We start from the raw sequence: 20824 nt of genomic DNA, 5'->3' as shown, positions 1-20824 counted from the left end.
AGAGCGGTCTGTGTTATCATTTATGAATAATATTTTAACATATTTTTCATCCTTAAAATATTTACAACATAACTATTATAATATGTAACATATTAAAGTAAATAATTTAATATTTCTTTTCAATTCTTTAAATTTATTTTTAAATTTTTTTATTATTAGGAAGGAAGGACATTCGAAATTGGAAACTAATTTTCTAAATGGAATAAAAAAATTAAATCAAAATATTTGAATTTTAATTCATCATTCAATCTTAATATTTTTTTCAAGTTTTTTATTTAAAAATCACCTTTTTAATATTTTAAATAATCATTTTATAAAATTTAAACTTTTCCGCCACTTTATTTTTTCTTAAAAAAAAAATCACAATTTTCGGTTTCATCTATGTCAATTTTATTATCCTTTCCGCCATTATATAACTAGGAATTGGCCCTCATTCTTACTTTCAAGGTGGTAAATGCAAAGTGACATCTTCCAATAAGACATGGTTACGCAATATAAAAAAAAAGAAGTTAAAGCTAAAAGCACGATACTGCGCACCACTGACCTCGCCAGTTTAACTCTTCTTCCCCCTTCTCTCTCTCTCTCTCTCTCTTCCCCGCCCCTGCCTCCACCCTACTAACCCTAATCCGCCAACCCGTGAGCTCGACATCGTCCCCAATTTCTCGTCCTTCGTCGCGGCAATGAGCGCATTGGAGGAGCCGTTCGGCGGAGGTGATGCTGACTAGCAGATCTGGGGGGCGGCGCGATGGGGAAATCCGAGGAAGAACAAGCGACGCCCGAGCCGCCGGCGTCTGCGACGGAGTCTCCGGAGGGTAATGCCTGCGATGGGTGCCCGCGCTGCTGCTGCATCGGGCGGATCGTGCGGCCGCGCTGCGTGGTCACGCTGATCCTCGCCCTTGCGATGCTGCTGTCGGCTGTGTTCTGGTTGCCACCCTTCTTGCGGTCGCGCGATGGGTCTGGTCGCCCTGGTCGGGATTCGCGGTTTTCAGGTGAGGTATTTGAAATTTTGGATCTTGGCCTTTTTTTTTTTTTGAGGCATTTCGGTGAATTAGTTGGATTCACTCTAATTGTGGATTCTTGTTGTCCAAGAAGAAAAATACAATGCCTTCTCATCTCTGCTGTGGGGAAGGACTGTTTTAACAAGTTTTATGTCGCTATAAGAAATTTCGATTTTAACAAGTTTTCTTATTCTATTCACTTCCTGGATTAGCATACCTTCTGTTCCATAATAGCTTAGAAAAGAGGTTGCAGTCTGGACTTCTATGACCAAGCTGCTAAAACTGCTTGCTGAGAAGCTCCATGAATCAAGGGTACTAAGATGTCTATGTGCATTTAGATATGAAGGGGGTTCCCTGATAATGGAAGCTGAGGAAATGTTGGGTACAATGAGGAAGGGGATGTGGCTAGCACAATTTTAACACTCCGTTGCAGACATTCTAGAAACCAATTAGCATGGTTAGTTGGACCAATTTGATTACCTATTGGACTTGGTAAACATACTGCAAATCTATTCTGCTTGTTATGTTGTGTCACTATGCTATATCATGAAAAATATTATATATAATTATTATGATCAAACATTATCTGTCATCTTTTTATATCAAATTATATAATATATACTTTTTTTAATATTTTCCAAGATTTCGATTCCAACAGTTCTACCATTTTGACCATATTTAGATCATCCAATCTCCATGATTATGCAGATTTTGACGGCCATGAATGAACTTACTGGTTAAATCAGCCATTGTTTGGTCTGTTGCAGTGTAGCTATTAGTTTCTTAGCCCCTGCAATTAAATGGACATCTATTGGTGCTGCAAAACAGTTGAGTTATTAAGGTCACTGGATATTTGGATTTGGAACATAATGAGGTTGTTAATCTTCAATTCATTGATTGGTTCAGTTTAAAGCAACAAAGCCAATGGTGAATTGTTTCTTCTCAGGTTGTTTTAAAATCTCAGGAAAATTGTTTCTATACAATTGCTTCTAAGCATGATTTGTTTGTCATATATAAATTGACATATGCTCAAATCCATAGTAACAGCATGAATCAATAACTACAACTTTATTTTTATTTATATTTTTCTTTATTTGTATCATCTTGGTTAGTATTTAACTAACTAATCTTTTTCAGCTGATATTGTTGCAAGTTTCAAGCTGCAAAAACCTGTTGATTTCTTGAAGTCCAATATTAGAAAGCTTCAGCTTGATATCTTTGATGAAATTGGTGTTCCTGGTTCTTCGGTAAGGTTTCTCTTATTCTTGCATCCTTCCCTTGTTTATCAAATGTAAAGTTGCTCTAATCACAAATGCTTTTCATGAAACAGGTAGCTGTTATTGATCTGGAACCTACAAGTAGATCAAATTGGACAAATGTGATTTTCTCAGTATGGCCTTATCCAAAGAATTCATATTTATCATCGACTGAGCTAAGCATTCTGAGAGCTTCCTTTGTGTCCTTAGTTTTAAGACAGTCAACTCTTCACCTGACTACATCATTATTTGGAAACTCATCTTTCTTCGAGGTGCTCAAGTTTTCTGGAGGCATCGTCATAATACCTTTTCAAAGAACCTTTCCTTTACAGAATGTGCAAATGCTTTTCTATTTCACATTAAACTTTCCTATCTATCGGATCCAAGATAAATTCAGTGAACTGAAGGATCAAATGAAGTCTGGACTACTTCTCAACACCAATGAGGTTTGCCCAAGTTATTCTGTTCTGCAAACAAAATGTTTCTTTTTCTTAATGTTTTTTTTTGCAATTCAAGTTACGTATACTGCATAACATTTGTTATCTTAAATACGCCATCTGGACCTGGCTATCTTCCTACAACTTTATATTGTTGCAGAATGCTTGATAGTGATGAAATTTATCCAGTGTTATTAAAAATCCTATTTCATGGGACCTTGCTTCAAGTTCTCATGTAAAATATAATATAATAAGTTTATTTGGCCTTTTTTTTGCCACTACTGCAAGTGTCTCGAAACATTATTTTCATTTTCTTTAGTTCACATGTCAAGGATAGCCATGACTTAGAAATAGTGAGATGTTTCAATTTTTTTCCCCTCCAGTTAATTGACAGTTTCTAGTATCATTCTTTATATCATAGTTATCCTACCACATGCCGAAAAGTAGGCATTAGTAAGGGTGTAATCGAGCCGAGCCGAGCCGAACTCTTGAATGTTTGAGTTTGATTCGTTTATAATCGAGCCGAGCTCGAGCTTTATTTTACGAATATATTCATGGCTCACAAACTTATTCGAGCTTTTATCGAGCCTAAACGAGCTTAATAAATATAAATTATAAATTTAAATATTTATTAAAAATTAAATTATATATTTAGAGAAAATTATAATATTCTTATTAAAATTTACAATTTTATTCTAATAAATAAATTTAATATATTTGTTTATATATTTCATAAGTAGAGTGTAAAATTTATAAATTCAATATCAAAACTATTATTTTTCATAAGTAGAGTGAAGCTTGAGCTTGATTTGTTTATCTTAACAAGCCTCATTAAACGAGCTCAAGTGAGCTTTTATCGAATTGAACTTTGAATAGCTAGCGGCTTGGTTCATTTACACCCCTAGGCATTAGGGTGACACTTGCACCATTCTGTACTGAGTGCATTGCTCACTGGAATTCTAGTGAATTTACACGAGTATATCTGACATAGCTTGCCTAGCATGAGTATATCTACACTGGCATCGTTTTTGCTTTGTGCTTTTTTACCATTCTGCCATATAAGCTGAAGCTTTGACAAGTAAATCTGATTTTCTTCACAAATTGCAGATTCTGAGATTAATAGTCTCTGAGATGCTTACCTCCTCTTTTCTTGCTGCAGAATCTGTACATGATTTTGATTAATTCAGAGGGGAGTACAGTTTCTCCTCCAACAATTGTGAAAACCTCAATTGTACTTACAGTTGGAAATCGACAGCCTTCGTTCCCTAGGTGGAAGGAGTTGGCTAAAAAGATTCGGGGTTCTTCCTCTGGAAATCTTGGCCTGAATCACACTGTATTTGGTAGAGTAAAGCAAGTACGTCTTTCTTCTTTTCTTCAGCATTCCTCAAGTAGGGGAAGCAGCAATGCTTCGCCAAGTCCTGCACCTCAGCCACAGACAAACCATCAACGTCATCACCCGCACCACCAACATAAACACCATAAGCATCATTATCGCACACAACGTGCTCTTGCTCCTGCCCCTTCTCCTGGTGCTGCTCCAGAACATAGTTACAAAACTTCAGCCCCTTCTGGCTGTCGACATGGATCTTCAAACAAAAGAGAGGGTTTTTCTGCTCCTGCTGCTTCACCTGTTGATGCTCTGAAGCATTTGATTTCACCTGTGAGTGCTCCAAAGCATTCTTCTGGTCCAGCAGCTGTTGGGAAGCATTCTGGTAACAGGCCTGTGAGTGCTCCACATCATGTTAGTGTTCCTTCAAGTGTTCCATGGCATTTACTTTCTCCTCGTGCACATGAAAGTATGGCTGTTCCAGCTCCCAGCATACAATCATCATCTCCAAAGCCTGATGTTTCTTTTCCACATGTACCACCTCGTGCAAGTGTAAAAGATAACAAAGCTCCTGGCCCAACACCATCAATTTCACCTAGTCCATATTCATGTGAGTATTTTCTCCTGTGACTACTCATAAACTTTTAGCAATATCTGCAGCAGGGCTTAAAATAACTGAAATGAGCAAGAGTTAATATATGATATGATATTATGAAGTTCTCCCTGCACAATTTAACTGCACCACCTCATTTCTTTGTTTCAGGACAGTTAGAATATCAAAGTGCTTTGACAAAAAAACTAGTGGCATATAAATAAAAATCCTGGAATACTAAAATTTTTTTGCAGTGTATTCAACATTGTTCCTTTGTTTTGATCCGTTGATATATTGACAGCATGATGAGTGTCCAGTGAATTACCAATATTGTTTGGTTTTGATCTCTAGTTTTCTTTCTTAATCTCATGTCCATTTCTTGCCATATAATTTTTGTTTAAAATCATAAAATGACAATCAGTGCCGTGTTCACTGTTAATCTTGCATATCTTAATGTCTGCCCAAACAACTGTCTTACCTATCCCGAATTTGGAGCCTGATTTTCTTTGTCCAATTTCACAATTTATTTAAATTAAATCCATCAAAGTCAACCTTCTAGGTAGTGCATCTTTGTATAGAAGGGTGTTTTGCATTATGTTCTAATAACAGTATCTTCTTAAGATTAGACATGTATTTAAATTGTCAGAAATTCTGTTCCTTTAAGTTTAACCATCCAATTCGTATATTGCCAAATGCCAAATTCATTCCGCAGACATAGGAACACGATCATCATTGTGTTGAAATCTCTCTTGATGACTTTACTCAATTGCATTTCTCAAGGCTTCATAAAGTGTATGCAGGTGGAGTTCCCCACTGCATGACAAAGTAAAAATATTAAAAATATTTATATGGATAAAAATGAATAACATAATATAACAAAGTAAAAAAACACAATTTTACATTCACATCGAAGAAGAGGTTGTAGTAATACTAATCAGACAATGGAAAACACATGAAGTATAATAATGTAGAACTGCTTTACACAAGAGTGATTATGACTTGCAAATTAGTGTTCAATTCAGAGTTTACAATTTACTAGCTACCAATTAGTGTAGCTTAAACTATGTCATTTCTCATACAATGAAGACATGTAGTGTAATGCCACTTTTCCTTACATCTTTAGCATAGTTTCTAATGACCACTGGTTATGTCAAGATCGAAATTCAACAATCATATACATCATTGAATCTAATGCATTGTTTACTTTCTTGTATACGGTTGCCAACAATCTTGTTTGGACATGTGCAGCTTCTGCTCCGGACAACAACTCATTTCGGAGATTGGCCTTTATACCAGTGTTGTATGTATTACTGCGCTTATAACTGAGAAGGGACAAGTCGTTCTAGCTTCAGATCACCCAATGGTGCTCATAAAGCAGTGCATCGGGGTGTGATGAGAGACAAGAAGTTGCTAGGAGAACCTGCAGCACAAACTGTTCATGTAGTCGGTCGGTCGGTAACTCGATGAATGTAAATATATGGATAAGCACAGTCGGCAAATAAGTATTCCGGTCAAAGCCATAGAAGTGGCAGGCCATTGTTAGATATGTTATCTCAATGCTATTATAACTATTTCCACGAGATCAAGATCAAAAGTCATGTATGTTTTTGTTTCTGGAGGTGACAAATGTATACCTCGAGTGATATCTCTAATGCATCGTAATTAAATTCCTTAGTTAAGCATGATACATTGAGATTGATGTTTGTGGCCCACTAGTGATTGATTTGATTTGTAATTGCGTTGTATTGATTACTTTTCCTCGTTCCTCCTAATTTTTTTTGTTTGTTTTTTTTGCAGGTTGATCCACAAATTTGTGTGACAAAACTACACACTTGAAACTCCAATCACCCATGGCTTCTCATGATCAATCATGGCACGTTACAGGGGAGATCGAACATTTATCAGCAAATCAACTACATAGCAATCGGTAAGACAATTTAGTTACTGGGATCGGCTCTCGTCGTAGACCTGCACCACCCTTCCGTTCAACGCCTGCGCCGGCCTTGCATTCCGGCGGTACGCCTCCTTCAGCGGGGCCTGGAGCTCTGCCGCTTGCCTCCTGCTCATCTTCCTCGCCTGCAACCAATCACCGCCACCAACGTACACTCGTAAAGCAGGAAAACTGAAACTGGCACCGGCGACTGCCCTAGCGAGGTGTTCGACGGAAGTGGCTGATCTGATTAATTACCTCGCCGAGGACGTTCCAGACGACGTTCTCGGTGCACGGTGGGGTGGAGAGGGATCCGACGTATCTGTAGTACTTGCGAGTGTGCTGCTTCAGCGACCTCATCTTCACGACGCCGACTGGCACACGCGCCTGCTCATCGCCGGCGAGCACCTCCTTCTTCAGCTCCGCCATCTTGTCCTTCAGCTGCAGTCCGGTCACAATTGATTTCTTAATCATCGTCTCCCAGAACGGAAGGAAACAAAACAAATGAAGTCCAGTTTATTCATAATTACTTGGATCAGCAAGGGATCCGCGCGGCCAAACTGGTACAGGACGGCCACCACCGTGATGTTGCCGTCGACGCTCTTGTGCACGAGATGCAGCTCCACCGGGAACCTGTCCTCCACGCCGATCGGAAATCAGCTCCGAAATTGAATTTTGAAAGAAATATACAAACCACCGAACACCTCTCTCCATCAATCGTGTGCTCAGAAGGCGAGTGCCAATGCATCTGCAACAAGCTGTACTTCTTCCCTTCCACAACCACGTAGCCCACATCCTCATCATACCGAAGCTGCACCCAAGAACGCAAACCATACACTCAGATTATCAATTTGGGGTTATCGACAAAGAAGGCGACGGCGAACCGCGATGTTGCAGTGGTTGTCGAGGAGGGTGGCGTTCGAGCAGGCTCTGTAATTCCGGCGCAGGCGAATCAACTTGGGGTTGTACTCTGCATCGGCGTTCACAATGTTGATCGGAGACTGGCGCTTGCCCTCGGAGCAGAGCCGGTACTGGGGGCACAAACTGCCCCACATGGCCGGTCCATTCGCTCCGCTGTACGTGAAGTTCACCGTGTCTGCTGACAATTCAGTTCAGGGTCAGCAAGAAGAGCGAAAAGGGCGGGTTTACGAATCTGCCCGTTTCGTACCGTACGCAGCTGCACAGGCCGCAAGAAGGAGAGCTACTCCCAAGGAGAGAATAACTTGGAGGACTTCTCTTGCAGCCATTGCTCCGAGCTGTCCGGAGAGGGTGAGCTCTTTTCTCTTCCTCTGTGAATGGTGGGGTTGGATGTGGCTGCCACCCCGAATTTATAGCTGTGACCTTCGGCGACTGCTTGTTAAGATGGATGATCAACCATGGCAATGCATGGAATCGCACAGATCCACATAAAGCCATGAATATGAGACAAGCAGGTGGTGCAGCAAAGAAGAGCAACTTTCTCTTTAGCATTTTAAATGCGACAGGATTCTCAACAGAAACAGTTAAGAGCAATCTGCAAAGAAGAGTCAAAGAGGATATGCGCCAAAAGGAGATGGTCTTTAAGAAAAGCTGAAAACAGTGTGTGTGAAGGCAGTAAATCAAACGCCAAAAATATATATAACAAATGGTTCCGCCACACAAGGTGCTCGACCATATGTCTCAACAGCCATCTTCCCTTTTGCTAGCGCCGGTGCTTCAACACATGCCATGCCTTTTGGCTTCAACACTGACCCAGCCACTTTGCACCCAAAGTGTGAGGCCTGAGGGCCAACCCATGGGAGAGCTTTGGGCAAAAGATAGCAATTGCTCATGGAGATTCCCATCAGTCATCTACTTCATGATTGGTGGCATGTGCCTCCTTTTATGGTTCAGGTGGTATTTACCTTCCTCAGTACCCACCTCATTAGCTTAGTCCACAAATGCATGAACAATATAATAACAATAATTTCACCTTTTTCCTATGATATGGATTCTTGAACTCTGCTTACTCTACCACCATTAATGAACTTTATCTTATTTTATTATTATTATTATTAAATATATCTATTAGTATGTATACTTTAGTGTATTTTTGGATTTTTTTTTCCTACGAGTATTATAATTCTGTTTGAAAATAGATAAGATGACTGACTAGAAATGTGGTTTTGATATTAATTGTTTAAAGATTCCTATTCAATAAAAAGTGGCTCTAAGCGTTCCTATGTGCCAAAAGAAGTATTAGTGATTGGGCCAGGGAAGGAGTCTTTGACGTAGATCCTTCAACTCTCAAATCAGTGATCAAGTCGAGTAGATGAATAATGTGAGAAACAATAGTTATGAGTGTGTAAAATTGTGTAGTCTCGTGTATTTGCACCTATAGATGAAGACATCTTTTCTAGTGTTACTATTTATCTGTGCATAAATCTCAAAGCGTGTCCAAAAAAGGATAGATCATAAAGATGCTTTGATTTCTTTGATTTCTTTGTGTCAATCTCTGTATTTGACAGAAAGGAAACATCTTATGTACAACTTGTAGGTAGAAAATTCTCCGTCCTTAATAACACAAAATGTCAAAAAGAAATATAAGACTGTTGAATTGAAGGGTTCACAATATGCTTACATGGCCAACTGACCAAGTTCTTCCTATGACCCGATTAACAATCGCCCATAAGGACCAACTGATCAGACTTATAGAGTGTTGTCGGGAACTCATCCTTCACTCGGCCTATTTGTTTAGCCAAAAGGGTTCAATTTGGATTGGGCGTCCATTCTGTCTGATCGGACTATAGTTTCGATCACGAGGACTACTCAATCCAACTAGTTAATCGTGCTATTTTCAAGTGGCAAATAAGTCTTCACTCCGAAAAGTGATGACTCGTTTTGAGTTATTTATCAATATTTAGGGATTCGGCGTCCAACCGATCTAATGGTCTTGTCGAATAACCTAATAGACTCGGTATTCGAATGACTCGATGGACTCGATGTCTAATTGACCTAATGGTATGGTTGAATAACCTCTCAGTCGAGATGTTATACTGACTTTAAAAATGGACCCTTCCTTAAATTTTACTGTCATGTCAACCGATCCTCTAACTTTCATCCAACTCGAAAGTTCCACATCATCTGCCGTACCATAAAACTTCGGCTTTTTTTTTTCCTGTAATATTCTTAGTTTTTATCTAGTACATACAAATGTCGTATGTATGCTAAAATGGCATCAAAAGAATTGAGAGTAACTTAGTGTTGATTACAATTATATGTCAATAATCCTCCTCAAAAGCACACATCTCTTTCTTCTCTATTTGGCTTGAGGTGCCCCTGGATTATGGTATAGCGATAGGGTATTTAGGTTGTCACTTAGGTATTTGCGGTTCGAACCCTAGTTATGATGAATTTGTAAGATTTTTTTCTCCAAATGGAACACGCAACTAAAAGATGCTGGGCTCTTGGGCTGCCCGTTGCGAGCACTTCTCGATTTATTCTGGTGGTCGATGAAAAATTTCCGTAGGACCGAATCGGTCACCCCAAACTCGACGTAATCGATCTGATTAATCATTTTTTTTTTCCATTTGGCTTGAGGTAATTTGACACACTTGCTAGGACCAGCTGCTTTGGAGTCCTTGCTTGATTCAAAGTTAATAAGATAAATGTCCTAAATTGTTGGTTTAAATCATTCTTTATAGGATTGTTATATCCTAAATAGGTCTTTAGGACGCATCTAATTCATGTTGAGATGATTCTTGAAATTTTTTGAAAGTTTTTCCATAGTGGCAATGTTTTTTCAATCACCACAATCACTCGAAAAGATTCGATCTAATTAATTAATGTAGTCGTATGAATACATTGCATAAACTTGTAATTCTTAGAAGACTTGACTTAGAGTTAAAGAATCTTAACCGTTCATTAAATCCTAAATCCTAAATTTAAGTCAAGAAGATCTTTAATAAAAGGTAGATCTACTACCTTAATAGTCCTCCTAGTGTCGACTCTACGAATATGGAGGGAGGTTCATACAGGTATACAGGCCATAGGCGCATGACGAGGTAAACAAAATACCATGCACCCACCGTTTGCGCTACGCCCTCGAGGCACAAGAAGATGTTTAATGAATTTATTTGACATCATCCCACCTCGGACAGATTCAAGAAAAAGACGTAGAAGGTCGGTGGAAAATTTTTATAGGATGAGGTTGATTATTTCAAATTCGATGTTATCTGAATTGGTTTTTTTTTTTAAAAAGAAAAAGGAGATAGAAAAAGGAGGTGGGTTGGAATTTGTATATGAAAGTAAAATAATAATAATAATAATAATAATAATAATAATAAAATTTATAAAAACCTTTTTATAATAGGTAATAAAAAAAATTCTTTGCGCTCATCCCACCCGTTGAGGATGTAATTATCTTATAGAAAGTTGTTATGAATCCAAACTTTTTATGCGAGCTTATTTAGGAATCATCAGCTTATTTCTTACACCCATGGACTTGCATTCTTATCCATGCACTTCATGACTTAGGTCCTTCAACCTTAATTTTTAAAAATACAATTGATAGAGATTAATTTACCATTCATTCAAAATATTTTTTTTTAAATTATAATAGTCAATTTGTAAAATATGACATTAGACATCTATATCTAATAAATTTTCTTTAATGAATAATCCTATTTGATTCTCTGGCCAAATTCATTTGTCATCTTACCATAATAAAAATTAGATAAATCAATGTTAAAATCCACCACTAACTTAAACATTTCTATATGTTAGTTAATTATTCAATAATTAATTAATAATTTTCTTTTACTATATCATTGTTCTTAGTAGTTAAAAGAAAAGTAACAAAGCAAAAAAAAAAAAAAAAACTTTTACATATATAATAGTTTGTTTATGCTAGTGTAATTTAAAATCTAGAGGGAAAGGATAAAATTAATTCCGGACGTTAGATTGATGATCCTGATCGTTAGGAGAGTTGAGGAGATTTTTTTTTAACTATTTTTATCTACGGTGATTCAAAATACTCTTATAAAATCATAAGAGATATGTATACAACTTCAATCCCTTATATATATATATATATATAAATTTATAATTTTTAAATATTTTTTAAAATAATAATAATTTTAAATTGTGACGAACTCGACAGTTTCAAATAGTGAATCATAACTATTTTAAACAATTAAAGTTAAGAGTTAAACTGTAAAAAATAATTGAACTGGTGATTTTGAATGATTGAATTGTCGATTTAAAATCATAATCGGGTCTACTCTAACCTTTCTAAATACTAAAATATCTAAAATATTGTTATCAATGCCCTCGAGGATTGCGGCGATGGTAAGTGAACCTATAAATTTCTCAACAATGAGAATTCAATTTCCATATAGTACAAATAAATGTTTGCGTCTCTCAAACCACTTATGATGGTGAACCATTCCTGTGACCAATTTGCACTTTTCAAATTTCTCTAGTGATCAGTAGAAAATTTTTTTAGAACTGGACCGATCATCCCTTTTATATTTTATACTATAAAAATATTATTATCGGTAAAAAAATCACAGCCGCTCATGTCGTCTAAATTAACCTCTTCTCATATCAAAATCAACCTAAAGAGAAGAGTCATTTATAAGCTTTCTTATGGGTTAATTCTAAATTTAGTCCCTCAAAAAATCAAATTAGAGACTCCCCTCCGCCTAAAAAAACTATGGAATTCCGTTTTAGCTTTCTTTGGTCAAGATTAATAGATTTTCATATTGCTTCCAACTTCTCGAGTAGATTGTGTGAAGATGAATGTGTCACATTTTTCAGATGAGGTCTCGTTTGCTCTTTATGGTAGAACATTGTAGCATACACTGAATTCTTAAAAGGTTCAAATATTTAAATTCGTTTGATTTGTACGAGTGGAAATTTTTACCCATAATTCTGAGTGTGAAATTTGATTCACATATGCAAAATCAACGAGAATAAAGTAAAAAATATCATGAAAAAATGAATAAAAAAGAAGAAAACTTACATATTTTGGGGAGAAGAGGAACAAATCGATTAAAGGTTTAGGGCTTGTTAATGATTGAGAAAGAGCCGTAAAAAGTTGAGATAGAGATTAAATTTATATAAAATAGAAGATATGATTAAAAGAAATTAATAAAGTGATTACAAGAAGAAGCGATTCTTGCTGTCACTTAGAATTTGAAGAGAAAATGTTAGAAATGAAATATAATTAGAAAATTCAATGAGTTTACTCAAAAGAGTTTGAAAATTTGAGCGTGATTAATGGACAATTTGAACGTGAAACTTTTGAAAGAAGACGTTATCTTCTTACATCGATGAACAATTAGGGGAAGAAATGGTGAGCAAGTCTTTGATTACAATTTCTAGGTCAATACAAATTGGAGAAACAAACTAGTAATAAAAACAACTTATATAATATAATATGTTACTTCCATTAGTTAGACAAGTCTTCTGATTTATTTTAATAGGGGTTTGGAGGATCGATTTGAAAAAACATTAAAAAATTAGTAAGACTAAATTGGGTCAATTAATTTGGAAAAATATTTAAAAATTGGAAGATTAAAATTGAGTCAATTGAAAAATGAAAGATGAAATCAAGACCCCGAGTAAAAAAAAATTGAGAGATTAAATTGAAAATTAACTCGCTTCCTTATTGAAGAACTCCCCATCTAGAAAATAACCAAGAACTTAGGAACGACCTAAACAGTAAACATGATATTTTTTAATAATAAAAAACTCAAACTTTCTAATTTTTTAAAGGCATAATTAATAATTTTACGGAGGCATAATTAATATTTAGATTTTGTCCCTCTTTAAAATTTTGAGTTGGTGGCACGTTGTTGTCTCCCACGCAATCTTTTGTTTTAATTTATCAATCAAATTTTCTATTTATTATTCAAAAATAAATCACTTCAAATTTTTTAAAAATATTTATTATTCATTCTTCTCTAATAAATTTAAACGCCTTAAAAAAAAGTTAATTCTAAATATTTATTGTATTTATCTTCTTAACTTATTTTCTTATTTTTCAATTAACAAAAAAAAGTTTAGGCAGGGGTAAAATGAAAATCCCTAAAATTCAGGAAGATTGTGAAATTGTGATTAGATTATTAAAAGTTTAGGGATAAGTTTGAAGGACATATATAATTATGGGAGCGAAATGAAAGTTTCTCAAAATTTCCAATTACGGTAAAATTTTGCAGTCAACTCGCTGGAGTGGAAGGAAGAGAAGAGAAGAGAAGAGAAGAGAAGCGAGACAAGGGCAGAGCTTGGCGATGGACGCTTAGTTCCCACCCACCGCGAATCAATCGAGTCACTGAAGTGTTCTTCTATTTTGGTTTGCTTGGATCCGGCCACCGATCGCGAAACTTCAACTGCAATCTTCCTCCCTTCGTTGCTTGTGTCGGCACCACCAACCGAATGCCCTATCCTTCATCATCACCTAGTCCTGAAGAGAAAGCGAGGGGAAGAGGCGGTAGCAACAGCGCAGATCTATAGCGCTTCCTCTTCCGATTCTTTCTCTTACGCAAGCAAACCGACAATTTTTGCTGGATTTTTGGTTGTTGGCGGTGGATTCTCGACGGAGGCAATGCTAGTCCAAGATCGGTCTCCTCCTTCTTCCAAGCTCGCTTCTTCGCCGCCTCCTGTGCTTCCTTCCACCGTCGCCCACAGCCGCCGCTTCGTCCCGGCGAAAAGCCTCGACTTTTCCACCTGGGCCTCGGAAAACCTCTACAAGATCGTATTTGTTTGCTTCCTCGCCCTCACCGTGGTCGCTATCTTCTTCATCCGGAGCTCCGGCGACGCCATCACGCTCCTCAGATTCGAGAAATGCTCCGGCTCCGCTTCGTCCGCCTCTTCCCGGATCCCTTACCCAGAGGTGTCCTGGTCATCCGTTCCTCCCATCAAGCCGCTTGACCTCTCCGCTGCGCCCTTTGCTTCGTTCCGCTCCGATCGGTGGATCGTCGTGTCCGTCTCCGCCTACCCTACCGACTCCCTCCGCTCGCTGGCCAGGACCAAGGGATGGCAGCTCCTTGCCGTGGGAAACTCCGCCACGCCACCCGATTGGTCTCTCAAAGGTGCCATCTTTCTCTCCCTGAATCAGCAGGCCGGTCTCGGCTTCCGCACCGTCGACTTCCTTCCCTATCACTCTCACGTCCGGAAGAGCATCGGCTACCTGTTCGCGATCCAGCATGGTGCGAAAGTGATCTTTGACGCGGACGACCGTGCCGAGGTCCTGGGCGCCGACCTCGGGCGCCACTTCGATGTGGACCTTTCGGGCGAAGCGGCAGGGGCCAAGCACCCTGTCCTCTTCCAGTATAGCCATGCTGACCCTAACCGGACTGTCGTGAATCCTTACATTCACTTTGGGCAGCGATCAGTGTGGCCGAGAGGACTGCCATTGGAGAATGTTGGAGAGGTTGGGCATGAGGAATTCTACACGGAAGTGTTTGGTGGCCGACAGTTCATCCAACAAGGCCTTTCCAATGGTCTCCCTGATGTGGATTCTGTCTTCTACTACACCCGCAAGTCTTCAGCCTTGGAGACATTCGACATTAGCTTTGATGAGGAAGCACCCAAGGTAGCTTTGCCTCAGGGTCTAATGGTGCCGATCAACTCATTCAACACCATTTTCCACACACAAGCATTCTGGGGCCTCATGTTACCTGTCTCTGTGAGCTCGATGGCGTCTGATGTGCTAAGGGGCTATTGGGCACAGCGAATCCTATGGGAGATTGGTGGGTTTGTGACTGTCTATCCGCCAACCATCCACCGGGCAGACACCGCAGAGGGGTATCCTTTCGCAGAAGAGAAGGACCTCCATGTCAATGTTGGTCGCCTGATCAAGTTTCTAGTATCCTGGAGATCAAACAGGCGTACACTATTTGAGAGGATCTTGCATTTGAGTTATGCAATGGCAGAGGAAGGGTTCTGGACAAAGCAGGATGTGCAGTTCACAGCTGCCTGGTTGCAGGACTTGCTTGCCATTGGATACCAGCAACCGAGGCTTATGTCACTGGAGTTGGGTCGACCTCGAGCAAACATTGGAGAGGGAGATACCAAGGAGTTCATTCCCAAGAAACTACCTTCTGTGCACCTTGGAGTGGAGGAGGTTGGGGCAGTTAACTATGAGATTGGAAACCTCATAAGGTGGAGAAAATATTTCGGAAATGTTGTTCTTATCATGTTTTGCAGTGCACCTGTCGATCGAATTGCCCTAGAGTGGAGGCTACTCTATGGAAGGATATTCAAAACAGTGGTAATTCTTTCAGAACAGAGTGACCCAGGTCTTGCCGTGGAATATGGACAAATACATGAAGCATACAAGTAAGTCATTCCAGATTAATGATTTTCTGTTGTAGTCTACTACCCCATAGTTCATTCAATGTAACAACATGTGCAGTCTTCTTATCAGCAATCTTTACTTAGGCTGCGTTTGGTATGCATGATAGGATAAGATTGGGTTGATTAGAATAGGATTAAAGGTAGGATAAATAATCCCTCTTGAGGCCAAGGGATTATGAATCCTACCCATAATCATCCATTATCCTACTCCTAATCAACTCTACCAAACGCTGGATTAAAATTTTTTTGAAAATATAATCCTATCCTATCATGCATACCAAACGGAGCCTTAATGTTTAAATTTTTGCAGCTTTATTTTTCTTTTCTATCCTTACATCTGACTTTGTGACCGCTAGTTCCTATATTTTTCTATGCTTATTGTTTGTTTAATTCTCATAACTATAGAATTTAAATTGTAGTAGTAGCATTCTTGTCTCGTACCAACCAGTCTATCTTGCATATGTTACAATCTATTTTCATTACTCTTAGAGAACTGAGAAATGCGATCTGTTCATGCCTAGTGTAGCAGTAACTGACATGGAGAGACCAAAAATCTCGATCTTGTATATTCCGCTTGATATCTTTATGAATTGCTTAGTCTTTAGTTTACTGTTGGAAATGACTATGTGACCTGAAGTAAGATTTTTTCCCTAATGAAAGATATGGAATGATAAGACTAATTACGATTGAATTGCTTTGGCACTATCATAGTACTTTTAGTTATCGCTCTGCTGAATTTTTCTGTGGCGATTGAAATCTTTGGGCCAGTATTTGCTCTATTCACACGATTGAATTGTTGTGGGATTTAAAGTGATTTGAACTTAGAATTGGAAGTAAAAAAAGGTTAAAGGTTGCATTAGACAACTCTAGCTAAAGCCATGAATGAATCTTAAGATTAAATCTGAAGCTTGAATTCTAAAACTTTACAAACAAAAAGTTTTAAGATAAGTAGAACAAAAATTGAATATGTAAAATTTAATTTGATTAATATGAATAAAAAAACGATAGAATAAGTAGCTTCCACTTGAAATTCCAGTAAGAATTTTAGGTTCCCTTGATCTATTATTTAACAAGAAGGTGATTTTAATAAAAATATTATTAATAGGATAAAGAAGGGAGTGTCGAAATCGAGAGGAGGTTTTAGAGTCATGATTATCATACTCTCCTAAGGTTAAAAAGGGAATTTTTATAAGACTATAACATAACTCGCCATACTTTGTGGATTGGATTATTGGACCGCTAGAAAACATGATTCATGATCATTTTAGGTATATCTTCGATAGGTAGATAAAAGGAGAGAAAAGAGGTTGAGATGGTATGTGTATGTTCAAAGATGATTGATAAATATGATAGCTAGAAAAGTTAAATCTCTTATAGTGGAAGATAGTGGGAGACCAAGGAAACTATTAGTTAATGTAATAAAAATAATTTACATTAATTTGTATATTTAGTGATAGGACCTTGTGTAAAGATCAGATTAATGGAGGCATTAGATTCATGCAGCCAATCTCAAATAGTTGGGACAAACCTGGCTTGATGATCATGGTCGCAATGATAAGGATGAATTGGATGCCCAGGGTTCTAAGGTTATCCTAAACATTTTATGATTTATTCATTGGTTCAAATTATTTGAATTTTACATCTGACCTTGGAGATTGCTAGAAACTGTAATCAATCAGCTCAATGGCAGGTTGTCAACCAATTATTTATCCTTAACTATGTTGACGAGCTATTAGCTTTGCAAAATCGAATATTTTCCATTTTCTTTAAAAGATGTTTGCAAGTTGGTCTTAATTAGATGTTGCCAACTTGGTTGCAACTGCTCAAATGTGTCTCTGTTCTCATAAAAAAGGTCTTCCCTGTTTTTTTTTTAAATGATCTTTACTGAGCTAGTTAAGGAGTTAAACTACAAGCTATAGTATTTACATTTTTATCAACTACGGCTACCCAGTTGATGACAACATCTGTGGTTTACAATAGCTTGATTTACTATTGTTTGACTTGTCTCTCACTATTGAATTGCACTTGGCTTGAAAAATGGACGAAACATGAAGCTATATGCTAAATTGTCCAAAACCAATGGGCACACTATGCTACGATTGACTATTGGAAAGCCTTCTACTCTGATGCAATCTGTAGAATCCTCCATTGCAATAGCAATGACAGTAATAAGAGACATCTTATCTTCATCTCAACTCTTACTAGGTTAGATCAACATGTGCGTGTTCATTAATCTTGGTTTTATGCATTTTATGACTATGGTTAGGTTTATGAAGTGAACATGCTAATTTTCCTCAAACTGAGTTTTGACACTTTTACCATGTTATGTCTTGTTTATTACATTGGTTATAAAATTGAGATGTGTTGTTCACGTGGATGCCGAGAAGACTTTCGTTGCTAGATTTCTACTGCAACAAATCCTTTTATAAATATGTTTAAATGTTGATTCTATTAGTTGAAGCTGAACTCTTCTGGCACGTTGTCTGACGATAAACTAAAGTGCTTGGTTTATGTTACTAGTTTTTCTTCTTCTGAATCAGAATGGTTTTTTTTTTCCTGAGCTTTGCTTTTGGTCATAATTTGATTCAGCATTGGCATGAAATAGGTATTTGCCTAAGGTATTCGACAAATTTCAAGAAGCAGAAGGATTTCTCTGTCTTCAGGATGATATGATTCTTAACTATTGGAACTTACTTCAAGCCGACAAGACGAAGCTTTGGATAACAAACAAGGTAAAACTTTTGTTGATTACTTCATACGGTATGCATCAAGCTGACTAGCCATTCGCTACATTCAGGTTTCCGAATCATGGATTTCGGTTTCCACTGATGGAAATGATACAGATTGGCATGTCAGTCAAGCAAATTTGGTCAAGAAGATAGTAGACAATTTCCCAGTTCATTTTCAGACAAGTTACAAAAAAAGTGCAACTGTGGGGAGGGTCATCATCTGCAGCGGTGAGATATTCTACATCCCTCGAAGACTTGTTACCGACTTCTCCGACCTTGTGGGAATCGTGGGAGACCTAAATATCCATCACCGGATTGCCGTGCCAGTGTTTTTTCTTGCAATGGACTCACAAGAGAATTTTGATTCTAAAGCTCTAGCGACGACTGTCTATAAGACACAACCAACGGCTACTGATCCATTTACGAGCTATTACACTGCCCAAGCTCCTGCCGTGTACCCACTGAAGGTGCACAGCGAGTATGATTTCATAAAGCTAATCAGAGTGATGGCCGCAGGGGATCCCCTTTTGCTGGAGCTGGTATGAGAGACTCCCTTGCCGAAGCATACTGAAGAACTCTCCAAAGTGAATTTTCATCCTCTGCATATTCTCCATTCCTATTTGTACCTTTCTTATATGATGTAATGTTATTCATTTACAGACAAAATAGTGAGCTTTTAGCAACTTCATTTTTCGATCTAAAGTGTCTTAAATGATACCACATGGTGATGTGGTCTGCTCAGAATCCAGACATCTCTGGCCACCAGTTTGAGAATGGCAAAGCAGCAATCTTTGTAACAAAAGAACTGATGAGAAGTTGCTAATCTTGGAACTTTGTATCGAGAGTGTTGATAGCAGTCTGAAATTAGTAGCTGAAGCATCATCATTTACAAAGACTTGTTCTTTATGCTTTCTTTTCCTTTTTTTTTCCCCTCTAATGTCTGTTTGTTAGACCAACTCACAGTGTTTGCATTGTGCATATGACTGAAATTATCAAGAAATGCAGCATCATCATGTGCAAAGAGCTTATGGTTTCCTCACAATTGCAGCACTGCTACCCCTTTTAGCTAGAGGGTTGGACTTAGTGTGTATATATATATATATATATTTTAGCTAGAGGGTTGGACTATATATATATATATATATATATATATATATATATATATATATATATATATATATCCTAATTTTGAGTTTCTGGTTAAGTATGACTTAAAAGGTTAGATGATATTATTTATATCATCAAGGTGCATATTCCTTTTCGGAAGTTTAAACTTAAGAATTTTAAAATTAAGTGTGCTTGACTTGGAGAAATCTGAAGATATATGACCTTATGAGATGTTTTTTAGGGAGCGTACGAGTGAGGACAAAGCACGCTGAAAGATGAGGATGGGTGATCTTATGGGATGTTTTTCAGAGAGCGTACGAGTGAGGACAAAGCATGTTGAAAGATGAATAATTTTGATGGCATTTCCGATTCGGTTCGGATGGAATTCGCCCGGGCCAGGCGTTAATATATATATATATTAAATTGATTTATTTTAACATTAAAAAAAAGGCGCTTTGTTTAGCGCTATTTTGATTTTTAAATGTCTTCATTCTTACAACATGACGTGGCGAGAAACATGACGCCACAAGATCTAGCAAGTCCGAAAAGGAAGTCTGACACGGCGAAGCCACAAAGAACCACGTGTCACTCAACTCCATCAATAGACGCCGTTGACAAAACATCACCCTTCTCGTTACGGACACACGAACGGTAAAACGCGAGATGGTCAAATCATCTCTTCGATTAAAAAAAACAAAAAAAAAAAAAAATTCCAACAAAACCAACGGAAATGGGCGCACGACTGTAAGTGCTCATGATTGTATGTCGAACGCAAAACGAGTTATTTGGGGGATTCAAAGCTAATTCATGAATTCTAGTGAAAAAGAAGGGAGGCTGAAAATCAGGGTCGCCTCCCATTTTTTAGGAGGAAGGATCGGAGTTCTCAAATTAGAAGAAGAGCTAATCAAAACGACAATGGAGGAAAAGAGATTTTGGTTGTGACAACGACGAACCTCCCAATTTTGGATCTCGTTGTTTATCGAAATCTATTTTTGTTTCTGCGTGAATTTGTGAAGAAACAAATTTGATCTTTTTTTTTTTAAAATTTTTTTGAAGAAAGAGATTTGGAACGGCGGTCGTCGTGTCGGGGAAGGAGTTAGACGGGAGGGAAAGGGCGGCGGGGGAGA

The 20824-nt window shown here is 37.8% G+C and overlaps 3 protein-coding genes across 5 annotated transcripts; 2 read left to right on the top strand and 1 right to left on the bottom strand.

The window, feature by feature from the left end:
- The first annotated feature begins 521 nt into the window (after positions 1-521).
- On the top strand, positions 522-6292 carry LOC121972012. 2 transcript variants are annotated; one of them, XM_042523586.1, is made up of 6 exons: positions 522-989; positions 1707-1944; positions 2136-2245; positions 2329-2700; positions 3851-4628; positions 5859-6292. In XM_042523586.1, the coding sequence occupies exons 2-6, from the start codon at positions 1923-1925 to the stop codon at positions 5930-5932; spliced, it is 1356 nt and encodes a 451-aa protein (XP_042379520.1). In that variant the 5' UTR covers positions 522-989; positions 1707-1922; the 3' UTR covers positions 5933-6292. The 2 variants fall into 2 exon arrangements, with proteins under 2 accessions (XP_042379520.1, XP_042379519.1); XM_042523585.1 differs by lacking the exon at positions 1707-1944.
- Positions 6293-6442: 150 nt separating this feature from the next.
- Positions 6443-8346, bottom strand: LOC121972013 (alpha carbonic anhydrase 1, chloroplastic-like). 2 transcript variants are annotated; one of them, XM_042523587.1, is made up of 6 exons: positions 7709-8346; positions 7425-7639; positions 7245-7351; positions 7071-7173; positions 6799-6981; positions 6443-6686 (listed from the first exon to the last, which is right to left on the bottom strand). In XM_042523587.1, exons 1-6 carry the CDS (start codon positions 7785-7787, stop codon positions 6552-6554), a joined length of 822 nt encoding a protein of 273 aa, XP_042379521.1. In that variant the 5' UTR covers positions 7788-8346; the 3' UTR covers positions 6443-6551. The 2 variants fall into 2 exon arrangements, with proteins under 2 accessions (XP_042379521.1, XP_042379522.1); XM_042523588.1 differs by having other exon boundaries at positions 7425-7636; positions 7709-8342.
- Positions 8347-13713: 5367 nt separating this feature from the next.
- On the top strand, positions 13714-19278 carry LOC121972011 (probable glycosyltransferase STELLO1). The gene is made up of 3 exons (XM_042523584.1): positions 13714-15843; positions 18467-18593; positions 18659-19278. Exons 1-3 carry the CDS (start codon positions 14108-14110, stop codon positions 19133-19135), a joined length of 2340 nt encoding a protein of 779 aa, XP_042379518.1. The 5' UTR covers positions 13714-14107; the 3' UTR covers positions 19136-19278.
- Positions 19279-20824: the final 1546 nt, after the last annotated feature.

This window comes from Zingiber officinale, chromosome 4A, assembly GCF_018446385.1.
Source record: "Zingiber officinale cultivar Zhangliang chromosome 4A, Zo_v1.1, whole genome shotgun sequence".
NCBI classification, from domain to species: Eukaryota; Viridiplantae; Streptophyta; class Magnoliopsida; order Zingiberales; family Zingiberaceae; genus Zingiber; species Zingiber officinale.
This window is presented reverse-complemented; position numbering and strand designations above follow the sequence as displayed.